The sequence below is a fragment of the Magnolia sinica genome, chromosome 17, assembly GCF_029962835.1.
Source record: "Magnolia sinica isolate HGM2019 chromosome 17, MsV1, whole genome shotgun sequence".
NCBI classification, from domain to species: Eukaryota; Viridiplantae; Streptophyta; class Magnoliopsida; order Magnoliales; family Magnoliaceae; genus Magnolia; species Magnolia sinica.
In genome coordinates, this window is record NC_080589.1 from 6482904 (window position 1) to 6496173 (window position 13270).

A 13270-nucleotide genomic window follows, 5' to 3' on the forward strand; every position below is an offset into this window, starting at 1 on the left:
CGAACGCTCGGGTGGCACAAATGAATGAGAAGGAAGAGTAGAAATCATAGCACGCTGACACATGGCATAGACTGTCGTCAATGGGGGAAGAGGATCCTGCATAACAACCTGATCGCGAACGTGAAGATAATCAGAACTCAACCCAGCGAAGAACTGCATGATACGAGTATCATCCCGTTGCTTATGAGCATGTTCATGATCCTCTTTACATTTGGAAGGAAGAGGCTGATACATATCTAACTCATCCTACATACTCCGAAGCATCGAATAGTAGTCTTTTAAGGATCTAGAGTTTTGTTGAAACCGACCAATTTCTTGAATAAGCTGGAATACCCGTGAAAAATTCTGAGATTCCGAAAACATATCATGAAGCGTATCCCAAATGCCTTTAGCCGAGGATAAAAACATCACTGAGTGGCTAATCGAGGAATCCATGCTATTCAACAACCATGCAATAACTTGATAATTCTCCTTTGTCCAAGACTTGTAGGTAACATCTGTAGAGCTTGGGGAATCATCCAAAATATACGACAACTTGTCACGGGCTCCTAAAAATACTTTTACAGATTGTGCCCATTGAAGATAGTTGTCACCATTCAACTTAATGGAGGTAATCTGCAAGGGGTTAGATTCAAGAGACCCTATGCCAAGAGATGAGGGCCCTTTGTCAGCCATAATAGAGTCCAAGAGAAATAAACCTATGCCAAGAGACCCCCTATGCTAAGAAAGATTGATTCAAACAACTCTATCTCACTCAATCCTTCAACATAACAAGAGATAAACCTCAAACAAATATCAATCATCCAAAATACCATGAAACGCAGTCAAATAGGGCCTGACCGAGTGAAAAACGGCCCAGCCGCACGCCCATTTGAGGTTAAAAACCTCTCAAACATTGATCTTAAGTAAAAAAATCCACCATGGATAGCTTGAGAGGAAGATTTCGGTTCATCTTGAGTAAAGAAACCGAAGAAAAGCTTACCGATTTGAGGTAGATCGAAGAAAAACGGAATCTGGAACCGATTTTCGAATTTCTCTATTTCGCCCAAAATACCATGAAATGAGGTCCAATAAATTCTGAAAAAATCATGACAAATCTTCTAAAATCAAGATCTATCAAACCCCTAAACTTTTAGCTCAAACAGAGCCCATGCGTCCGTACAACGCTGACGTCAGCAAGGTGACGTGTCGCCTCTCAACCTATTGGATGCGGAATGCCTTGAACTTGCTCTGATACCAAGTAGAAAAAGATTTGATGAGGATAATGTGAAGAAGAGATGAGAATATTGAGAGAGGAGGAGGAGGAGAGTTTGGGAGAGATGATGTGTTAGGGCTTGCATGCCCTAACACATAATATTTTATTATGAAAAAGCATATAGTACACTGCAGGGGAATAGGGAAGTATGCACATGCACTTACACTAAAAGGACACATAATAAATACAATACACTAGCATTCTCTATAGACTCAACCGAGTCGAGTTGACTTGGACAAGTCACATCCGACTCGGTCGAGTATTGATCCATGGTGGAGAAGGCTGAATTGGAGGATTGAAATTTTGGTAGACGGCAAAAGTTACCATACCACCCACATGATCCTTCCTAGAAAAAGATGAGCCTAGAGAATCTGCCTTTATTTCCAAAGATGGCATGTTTGCTCATTTAGATACCTCAAACTAGCTGGGTTCTGCTAATTTACATGCTTTGTTTTGGTGTTGCAGTAGCTGTGGTTCATCTAGGCCGTTGGTGCTCTCTCTCGGTCTCAAGGACCACTCTCTGGTAACATCTCTATAGTGAGAAACACTAGCATCACTTGTGCTCCACGAGGACATGTGGCACAAACATACACATATGACATCCTGAAGCTCATCTGGTGGGGTACCTCATATTGGGCCATAACCAAAAATTCACACTGATCAGATGATCCCAAGTAGTAGAATGAATGGGAACCATTTGTCTATTTTCAACTGATCCTTCTCTCAAAACTTCTACGATCAAATGGTTAGGATCATCTAACCGGAATGGATTTAGGACTATGGTCCATCCATGATGGGGCCTGCTAGGCTAGATGAATTATTCGGATGTTGTAGATGCACACCACATGTCATGATGCGGTGCAAATGCTACTAGCAATCCTCATTTGAAGTACATGCTAATCTTCTTAGGAATGGTTATGATGCCTAAAGATGCTCAGGAGCATGATCATGTGTCTTTGCAGGAGACGCTGAAAGGCATTGTTTCTGTTGTCATCGAGAATCGCCTTTGGTAAGATCTACATCATGGTCATTTCGATAATTTTAGGAACTGATTTTGTACTTGGCCCGACTGTAAAATTTTCATTGAAATGCAATCAATGTCTTTGATGTAGAGTTTTCAAACACTAAAAATGGCCGAAAATCACCTACTGCTACATGAGGTCAAATTCATCTAATGTTGTAATGGATAGAAGAGAAATTTATTTATTTATTTTATCATTAGTGGGGCCATTTTGGGAATTCAGGGCCAGGTAAGAGGGAGCGGACCCACGAATCCAACGGCCCATCCTGTTAATAAAACTCTAATGTGAATGACATGTGGGATGCCTAAGCATCCGTCGGGACACGGTTTGTTCAATAGTACCATCGGGAGCAAGCCATGGTGCAAGAATCACACTGATCATATGATCCTAACCCTTTGAATGTATCCAGTTTGTTACAACTGTCCATTTTTTATTAGCCATAAATCAAGATTATAAATCGTATGGTTAGAATCATTCAACCAAGCACTTTGGAATCATAACTAATACAAAGTGAGAACTATCAAATAGATGTTTCAAGATGATGTTTGGACCTATTTTATCTCTGCTTAATCTTGACCATCAATTTTCCATGCTATTGATCAGATGCTTAGGCCCTTTGTATGAATGAATGGATGGTTTAAATCTGATAATGGGTCATCCCATGTGTCATTTAAGAGTTTTGGGGACGTTGCTAACATGTATGAGAAATGCTTGGCTGATAAGTCTGCCCAGTTAATAACTTCCAAATGTCCCACGCACATTATAGGTTGGAAGTTACCTGCTATGAACGGTTGAAAATGCACCTCATGTTTTGTGTTGATGACATTTAGTTATGGGCCCAAAAATCAGGCCTATCAATATGCCATTCCATCTTGAGGGTAGATTGTTTGTGTCGTTCTTCCAAATGTGTGTTTCTGTGCATGTGTGACCCACTTGATTAACAGATGCATTAGGAACATTTAAGTTGGAGGGTCTCAAGTCCAACCACTAATACTGTAAGCTACTGTCCAGTGTCCACCCAACAGATTCCAACATCGAACACCTTGTGCAAAAATCAGCCATATCCACCCATCGAGTTGAAAACTCTTTATGTTTTGGTATTTATAAATGGCTAAACATTGTTTTCTATGGTGTGGCCCACCTGATGAGTAGATGGTGCTGATTTTTGCATGGGCTAATCCTCACAGTTGAGCTATGGTCCAAAATATTCTCCCACAACCAATGATCTTAACCATTTGGATTGAGGCCCATATTCTAGGAAACAGTGGTAATTGCAAACTTTTTAGGGTGCACATTAATGTTTCTGTAGTGTTTATTTTCAAACCAATCTGATGATAAGGTCATGTAGCCCTAGATGAAGGGAAGCAACAAATATCAGCTTGATCCAAAACTTTTGTGGCCAATTAATATTCAATCACAGTTGTTTCCAATGGTATGGTCCACCTGATAATTGTATTCATTCATTTTTGGGATAATATGTTTTAAAAAAAATCAATAAAGAGAGCGAATACAGAATATGCACATCAAGGAGGGCACTACGGTATGGGCCACACTGTCTTGGGTGAGGGCAGGGTCTCACCTAATCTCCTCTCTCCTCGAGATGGCAACCGTGATGTGAAACAGCTCTCATGGGGACACTCAACCTTTATTTTTGTGAGCTCCATCATGATGTGTATTTAAGATCCAATCCAACCATTATATAGATAATTTTAATTTATGTCCATGACCAAAAAATCTGGATGAACCGTGATTCAAGTGGTGTCGTACACAAGTGGCATGTCTGGAAAAAGAGGATACTGTACCACGAGTAGAGGTGTACAATAGTTGAACTAAGTCAAGCTGGGCACAGCTGGACTCGGCTCACCCACTTGCTGACCCCAGCTCGAACTCGGCTTGGCTCGCTCCTCGAGCCTGACTGGCCAGCTCAACTTGGCTCGGTCAGCAGCTCGGGCCAGTTCGAGCCGAGTTCGAGTCAAGATCGAGCCAAGTTCGCTTGTGTAGCATTTTCACAAACACGCATTTTCACAAACACATAGACCGCACCTTCAAAATCTCACCAAATGTAAAACAACAGCAGTAGTTTTATATGTATTTCATCAAGCACCTTCTAAGCAACATAAAAATCAAGAAAAAAGGGGTATTTGTTTCATACACATACCTTCCTTGCCACCGGCCATACTTCGTTGAGTCATTTCATCAAATACTTGGTGAGCAACATCAATATCAAAGTAACTAAGTCACCGAACTGGTTCGATCTGAGTTCGATTCGAGCTGGGTTTGATCCGAGTCGAGTCGAGCTCGGGCAAACTTGAAAGTTTGAAATTTTTTCAAGCTAAAAAAATCAGCTCGACTCGGCTCGAACTCAGTTTCAAACTGAGTTGAATCGAGCTTTTTCGAGTTGAGTCTAGTGAGCTAATTGAGCTAACTTGGTTCTTGTACAGCCCTAACCACAAGCAGTGGTACAGATCCAAGGGTCAAGCGGACCAAATAGCACGGATTGAATGCCTACCTTTAAAATTTTCCTAGGACTGGCGGAAGTTTGGATAAGGTGATCATACATTGTATGATTTCCATTTATCCACGTCCATGTGACCTTCATGAACAGTTGGATGGCGAATAAACATGACGGTGGGCTCAAGAAAGCCCCAATGTTGGGCGTCTTTGTCACTGCTGCTTTTGGTGGGGTTGCATTAGTATAGAGCCCTTGCTTGGACAGGGAGAAAATCGGATGCGGATTGCATCTTGGGAGGGGCAAGACTTGGTCTCGGTAGGTGCTCTGTGAGGCCCATGGTTATGTATGTATTTTATCCGTGCCATTCATCCAATTTGACAGATCATTTTATAGCACAATCCCAAAAAGGAGGCAGGTCATGCTCAAGTGGACCACACCACAAGAAGCAGTGACGATAATGATGCCACCGTTTAAATGTTCTTGGGACCCACCGTGATGTTTATTTGCAAAGTGGTGATAATGGTGCCAGCGTTTAAACGCTCTTGGGATGTACCGTCATCTTTATATGACATCCAGCAGCCTGTACATGGACCTGGAAGAAGGAAAATTCCAATATCAGCTTGTTTAAAACTTCTGTGGCTCCTAGGAAGTTTTTAAATGTGGGCGTTCAATCCCCACTATGTTTTCCACTTGAGCCTTGAATCTTCCACGTTTTGGGGTTCATATTCATATCCTAAAATGACATGGAAAAAAAAATGGACGGATGGCATGGATAAAACACATACATCACGGTGGGCTCCACGGAGTCACTGCTAGGTACTGGAAGGAAGGTGCAGTACGGAATCCGAGTCAAGGGAAATCCAAACGCCTTTAAAATAGGATATGAGGTGATGAGAAATGTCCAACGGCAGCGAGGACTAAAATCAGTGTATTCCTAATCGTTAAGGCCTATAGCCGCATTGTTGATGATGGACGATACGCATGGAATAAAAGAGGAAGCGAACACGTCGACCAAACTAGCCCATTCCATGATGGAATCGATCACCACATCCGTTTCCAAGCTCAGACGTGGAGATTCGCACCCCACCATCTACAAATTAAGTCCCACAAAGAATCCGGCAAGGAAACGAGGCTGCCTATGAGCCTCAGATCGTGTCAATCGGCCCATACCATAACGGCGCCAATAAAAGCCTACAAGGAATGGAAGAGCACAAATGGCTGTACCTACGTTCGTTCATCTCCCGCAATCCCCAACATCATTTGGAGGACTACATCAAGGCGATGGAGGGAATGGAGGATAAAGCGAGAAGTTGCTACTCCGACAATATCGGTCTCCAAGTGGGCAAAGAGTTTGTGAAAATGATGGTGCTTGATGCTTGCTTCATTGTCGAGTCCTTTCTCAGGTTCACTAATACGATCGACAATATACTGAAGGAGCTCGAGCAAAAAGAGGAGCTCGAGCAAAAAGAGAACGAGCTCGAGCAAAACGAGGACCTCGTTTCTCTTTCTGCAATGGATTTCTTTCGCCATCATGAAGAGTTCGAAGACCCGATACTTGATTCGATTGAGATGGCGTCCCTTATAAAGTATGATATGCTCCTCCTTGAAAATCAAATTCCTTTCTTCGTTCTGCAGCGTATTTTCATAATGGCTTGTCCAGTGAACGTACCACATTTACTCGAGAAGAAGGCCCTTCGTTTCTTCGATCCATTCATTCCTAAGAATAAGAAAATCGAGATCAAAGATAATTCCAACTATCATCTGCTCCATTTGTGCCACTCGCATTTGTTACCAACCCCAACTAATAGCAAGGAGGAGCCCAACCTTTCGTGCAATCCTAAAATCAAATCCGTCCTCAACAAGTACTTGAAGAATCTACTCATCATCTTCCTCCCATGTTCAAATGAGTCCACGTTGCCTATTACTAAACCGAAACTGAAACCGAAACCGCTGCAGAAGTTCCCTTGCGCGACTGACCTCCAACTTGCGGGGGTCAAGTTCAAGAAGAATATTGAGAAATCGAATACCATCTTGAACGTGAAATTTAGCTACGGGGTGTTGGAAATCCCGCCCTTGTTGATACATTACAACAGCGAGACTATCTTTCGGAACCTCGCAGCATTCGAACAATGCTGCCTACAACCAAAAATCCACGTTTTCATGACTTACCTTTTTTTCATGACTTTCCTTCTCAATACGTCCAAGGTAACAGCTTTTTGTATATTTCAAATTCTGTATATATTCTGTGTATCTTTACAAAGAAAAACAGCCTATTTAACAACGTTACAAGGGATCATATATGGTTATACAGAGATTGCGCCTAAATAGAATCTGATCCTATAATTAAGGGATTTTTGTCCCTGTATATCTTCAATCAAACAGCTCACGCCTAATCAGAACAGCTCCTACTAGAGCAGCTCACACCAGAACAGCTCACGCCAACACTCCCCCTCAAGTTAGTGCGTATAGGTTTCTGAGGCCCAACTTGTCAAGTGAGCTGTGGAAGTCCTTGCTGCACACTGCTTTTGTTAGTATATCTGTCAATTGGTCTTCGGACTTAACAAAAGGAAACTGGATTATCTTTGCTTCAAGGTTTTGTTTGATAAAATGTCGATCCACCTCCACATGCTTGGTTCGATCATGCTGGACAGGATTATGAGAGATCTCTATAGCTGCTTTGTTATCACAAAAGAGATTCATCTCACAATCCGGAGCAAAACCAATCTCTGTCAAAAGCCTTCGAAGCCAAAAAAGCTCACAAAGACCCTTAGCCATTCCACGAAACTCAGCTTCAGCACTTGATAATGCCACTACCTTCTGTTTTTTACTCCTCCAAGTCACGAGATTTCCTCCAACAAAGGTGAAGTAACCTGAGGTGGACTTTCTATCTATGACATTCCCTGCTCAACCAGCATCATTATAGCCTTCGACTCTTAAGTGATTATTCTTAAAAAACATAAGTCCCTTTCCAGGAGAGGACTTTAAGTATCGGAGGATTTGAACCACTGCCTTCATATGATCTTCACTTGGGCAATGCATGAACTGACTAACAACACTTACTGCATAAGCAATATCGGGTCGAGTATGAGAGAGATAAATCAGCTTACCAACCAATCTTTGATATCTTCCTTTGTCAGTTGGTATTGGATTTGGGTACTCTCCGAGTTTGTGATTCTGGATCATTGGTGTATTCGCAGGCTTACACTCCAACAATCCAACTTCAGACAATAGGTCAAGGACATATTTCTGTTGGGACAAGAATATCCCTTGATTGGATCTAGCGACTTCGATTTCTAGAAAGTATTTGAGTCCTCTCAAACTTTCATCTCAAATTCTGTTGCCAACTGCTTCTGTAGCTTTGATATTTCTTCTGAATCATCTCCCGTAATAATCATATCATCCACATAGACTATTAACGCTGTGATCTTTCCCTGTCGATGCTTTAGAAAGAGCGTATGGTCTGAATTGCTCTGATGAAAACCATATTTCTTCATTGCCAAGCTCAACCGTCCGAACCATGCCCGAGGAGATTGCTTTAGTCCGTATAACGTCCGTTGTAATTTGCATACAACTTTGGTCTCAGAGGTCGCTACATATCCTGGAGGAATATCCATGTATATTTCTTCTTCGAGGTCACCATGGAGAAAAGCATTTTTCACGTCGAATTGGTGTAATGGCCAATCGAGGTTTGCTGCTAAGGACAGTAGAACTCTGACAGTATTTAACTTGGCAACTGGTGAGAACATCTCTTGATAGTCCACACCGTACGTCTGTGTATAGCCTTTCGCCACTAGTCTCACCTTGTATCGCTCCACGGATCTATTGGCTTTGTATTTGATGGAGAATACCCACTTGCATCCCACTGTTTTTTGTCCTTCGGTTAGAGGCATGAGAATCCATGTTTCATTCTTCAGTAATGCTTCCATCTCTTCCTTCATGGCTTGAATCCACCTAGGATCTTGCAGAGCTTCATCAACACTAGTAGGAATATGGCATAAGGAAAGTTCATTTGCGAAGATCTTGAGAGGTTCAGATAGTTTCTCTGTAGATACATAGTTGGCAATTGGATACCTCGACCTCCGTTCCTTGACTTCTGGAGAGTATCTATTAGGTGGATTTCCATGATTGTGCCTGAAAGGGAGCTCATAGCCAACTGGAGTATCCACATTGTTAGAAATCTGAGATATGGGTGGAGTGCTTACCTCAGCGATATTCTCAGGAGATGGGTTGTTGGATACAGGAGAGTGGGGGGTTGTCATTTCGTCTTCAATTTTCGAAGATGTCGTTGGCTCAGTACTTGCAGGAGACGATGTCGTTGGTTCAATTGCAGTATTTGGTTCCTCAAGGGCTAGTTGAGAAGGAACTGAAGATCCTCCAGTAGTGTGATTGAGTAGCCAATTCATCTCTTCACCATTGGTCTCCCCTTGAAGGGAAGAATTGGAGGCGGCGGGAGAAAAAAACATATCAGATTCCAGAAATGTGACATCCATCGTCACATAGGTACGCCGGGTGGAGGGAGCATAGCAGCGATACCCCTTTTGATTTACAGCATATCCCAAGAACAGACAACGAATGGCACAGGGATCGAGTTTCGTGCGTTGGTTCTTGGGAAGATGAACAAAAGCAACGCAGCCAAAGACTTTTGGTGGAAGCATCAACACCGTAGGTAAGTGAACGACTGTCGACAAGACCTGTAGAGGGGTCTTGAAAGCGAGAATTTTGGTAGGCATTCGGTTGATGAGATGAACCGCTGTGGTAACCGCATCCGGCCAATGAGTGCTGGGCACATGAGCTCCTAATAGAAGGGCACGAGCAGTTTCGAGAATATGGCAATTTTTCCGCTCAGCGACACCATTCTGCTGAGGGGTTTGAGGGCAAGATGTCTCGTGAAGCAGACCATGGTGTCGAAAATAATCTTGAAATCGAGTGTTCATGTATTCGCCACCATTATCCGACCGCAGAATTCGAATTTTAGCAGAAAATTGAGTTCGAACCATGGAATGGAAGCTTGGAAAATGCTAAAGACCTCATCTTTATTTTTTAGTAAGTAAAGCTAAGTCATTCTAGTGCAGTCATCAACGAATATCACAAACCACCATACACCAGACATACAGGGTTTTGGGGAAGGACCCCACATATCAGAGTGAATTAGAGCGAAATGAATATCACTTTTATTCATACTCAATGGATATGTAACTCGATGACTTTTAGCTAAAATGCAAGTATCACATGTAAAGTCTGAAATTGACAATCCCGAAAATAAATCAGGTAACAAATGCTTCAAATATCCAAATGATGGATGACCCAACCGACGGTGCCAAAGCAAAATCTGTTGTATTTTCTGGTCCCTTTGATGGTGTACATGAAATGCTCGGCCTACACCGAAGTCATCCATGTAATATAGCCCCCCCTCCTAGTACCACGCTCAATGATCTCCTTGGTGAGAATATCCTGAAGAAGACAAAAGGTAGGGTAAATTAGCACCAAACAATTCAGGTCTTTGGTAACTTGACTTACAGATAGTAATTTGTGAGAAAGGGAGGGCACAAGTAAAGTGATAGACAATGATAGAGCTGGTGACAACTTTACAGTGCCAGCCCCTGTAACCAAGAAAATAACCCCATTAGCATTGGCAATGCTAGTGCGCCGTGGTGGGGAATGTTGGGAAAAATCCTTGGCGTCAAACGTCATGTGATCTGTAGCTCCAGAATCCAGTATCCAAGTGCTCCCATCACCATAGCTACGGGAACAAAAAAGAACACTACCTGTGGTGGAGCTTGAAGAGTTAACAGGAATAAAAGAGAGCTCTGGTTCTGCCGTAACTACTGCAGCCTTCCCTTGACCTCCATCGTTTCCATCACGACGCTTTCGGGCTTGGAGTTCATGCCACCAGTCAGGGTACCCGTGAAGTTTGAAACAAGTTTCACAGGTATGCTTGCCATTTCCGCAATGAGAGCATTTAGCTCCGTCCCCCATGACCTTTGGCTTAGAGTTTGTCACTTGCTTTAAGGAAAGGAAACTAGTGGTAGGCATCCCTACTGGTATGTTATTTTTTCCAGCCTTTGATGCCAAAAAAACACCCGAGGACCCATTGGAATCTCCCGCTGTCATCACAGCTTGACGAACTGCTTCTTTGCGGACGTGAGCATAGGCCTGTTCTACCGTGGGTAACGGTTGCATCTGCAGAACATCACTGCGGATGTTATCGAGGTGGTCATCGAGCCCATCCAGAAACACATAAACACGATCTTCCTGAAGCAACGTGTTGTAGTGCTTGATATCCAAGGGACACTCCATCGAATTGGGGCGGCGGAAATCTATCTCACGCTAGAGGCCCTGAAATTCATTATAAAATTTTTCCAGGGAGCCGCCACCTTGCATGAGCCTTGTTACACATCGCCGGAGGTCGTAGAGTTGAGAGGCATCACTGCCATCGAAATACGTGGTGACAATGACATCCCAGACTAACTTGGCAGTAGGGAAACGAATGAAGTTACTTATGAGGGAGGAATGCATAAAATTAATGAGCCATCCTTTTACAACAGCGTTGTTTGTGCGCCATTGTCGAAATGTCTGGTCGGTCGGAGAAGGTTGAGGGAGGTCGCCATTGATATATCCCAGTTTGTCTTTGCCGGAGATGTACATCTCAACGACCTGGGACCAGAGGGCATAGTTGGTGCCGTCTAACTTGATGCCGATCGGTGCAACAGCGGCGTCTGTGGTTGTGGTCGAAACGGAGACTTTGGTCAGAACCTCCGTCATCTTTGTAGTCAACTCGGCTAGTATGGCAGGGGTTGGTGAATCTGCGTCGGCCATTGAAGCAGAAGCGATCGGTGGGTCAGATTAGAATGAAAGGCTTTGATACCATGACAACTTTTTGTATATTTCAAATTCTGTATATATTCTGTGTATCTTTACAAAGAAAAACAGCCTATTTAACAACGTTACAAGGGACCATATATGGTTATACAGAGATTGCGCCTAAATGGAATCTGACCCTATAATTAAAGGATTTTTGTCCCTGTATATCTTCAATCAAACAGCTCACGCCTAATCAGAACAGCTCCTGCCAGAACAGCTCACACCAACACAAGGATGTGGCGCTGCTCAATCGCAATGGGATCATATTTAATTTTGGGGGAAGCGATGATGATGTGGTCAATCTATTCCACAAGCTCAATAGGGTTTTATTTTATTAATACGGTAGAAGCTATCTTTGGGGTGTAGAAGACGAACTGCAAAAACATTGCGAGGACAAATGGAACATGTGGTGGGCGAGCTTGAAGCACGATTATTTCACCAATCCATGGTCTGTCATTTCTTTGATCGCGGCTTTCATTGCCCTCCTGCTCACCATCACCCAAACGTTCTTCACCGTCTTTCCTCATTACGGACCGCGGGTCTAGTTCTTGATCATTATGTTTTAATGGTTTAGATTATTTTGATTTTTCTCATTTGTGTTTCGCTACTTGTGTGTGAAAATTTTTCTCATTTGTGTTTCGCTACTTGTGTGTGAAAAACATTACTGTAGAATATAAATCTTCATTTTCTTTTAAATATGGTAACTCATCCCCACTCGTCCAGGTTCAGTCAACTGTACTGATCCCTATCACGTTCAAATTGACTCAGATCAGTTGCATATGACTCAGACGAGTCGCCTATCATGACTACCAATTGTTAAAGTCCCTTCATATACATTGATACGCCATCTCTATATGCCTTAAGCTTTGAGAGAAAGTATTGATTTAACATGGTCACCTGCTTTAACATTAAGTGGTTGTTTGATTTAGTATTATAGCCAAAGGTCTTAGTTGAAGTTTCAAGAGCAGCAAATATGCCTTGATTTTATGTTCTCCCATGAGAGGCTAGGAAAATAAAATCCAGCCCAAAGGAGTGGGAAATAAATGATGAGATTTGCAAAAGCAAATACAAATTCAATCAAACAGTGCAAAATCAAATCAAACAAAACACATAGAGGACACATGAGTTTTACCTTTTAAAAAACTTCTTACACACAACGCGTTAAGCAATTTACTATGAAAATGATATTATAAGAGATGGGATGGACTTACTGATCTAAATAACCCTATAATTATTTCCTAAAACCTTAGCTTTGTTCGGGAATACCTTAGGAACATATTAAAATTCACTTGGAGTACCCTAATCCCGATTACACCTGATATATAGACTATTATAACCGAATTAGAAACAAATTGCGCACTTATGCAGTTCTACGCGTGTTGTCGATGGGACCTTTGATGGCATCGATAGCTACCAAAGACCAGCCAATGACATGGAAGACACCATCGATGGCATCAAGAAGCAACTGCAAAATTATCCAGCAAGCAACTGAATTTTTTTTTGAATTTTCTCGATAACTTAAATTAAGCAGTCTCTCAATGACATCAAGGGTCCCTTCATCTCAATAAGATTGAAGACATCTAACAATGAATCCAAAATAAAACAGACCAAAAACCACACTTAGGGCCCACCTAATTACTGGACTAGCAAGATTTTTGGGCCCCACACTTTGACGGTGGG

General features: G+C 42.4%; 3 protein-coding genes across 5 annotated transcripts in view; all 3 read left to right on the forward strand.

Annotated features, from left to right (window-relative positions):
• The window catches only part of LOC131231017 (UPF0481 protein At3g47200-like), a 92537-nt gene extending 85927 nt beyond the window's left edge, over positions 1-6610 (forward strand). The window contains exon 2 of the mRNA XM_058227090.1: positions 6545-6610. The gene's annotated coding sequence lies outside the window, so the exon portion shown is untranslated. The remainder of the gene's footprint in view (positions 1-6544) is intronic.
• LOC131231021 (uncharacterized) overlaps positions 1-13270 on the forward strand; it is a 104008-nt gene that overhangs the window by 75825 nt on the left and 14913 nt on the right. For 2 of the 3 annotated variants that reach the window (XM_058227097.1, XM_058227096.1), the window contains 2 exons: positions 1721-1778; positions 2218-2494. In XM_058227097.1, the coding sequence (XP_058083080.1) occupies positions 1721-1778; positions 2218-2268 (109 nt within the window). In that variant the 3' untranslated portion in view covers positions 2269-2494. Of the gene's footprint in view, positions 1-1720; positions 1779-2217; positions 2495-13270 lie in introns of those variants that run through there. The other variant, XR_009164165.1, reaches the window with a different exon arrangement.
• On the forward strand, positions 5930-7057 carry LOC131231804 (UPF0481 protein At3g47200-like). The gene has a single exon (XM_058228110.1). It carries the CDS (start codon positions 5930-5932, stop codon positions 7055-7057), a length of 1128 nt encoding a protein of 375 aa, XP_058084093.1.

Bases quoted from the DNA above. Each gene is read 5' to 3' on its own strand.
- LOC131231804 (XM_058228110.1), top strand. From the start codon at position 5,930: ATGGAAGAGCACAAATGGCTGTACCTACGTTCGTTCATCTCCCGCAAT.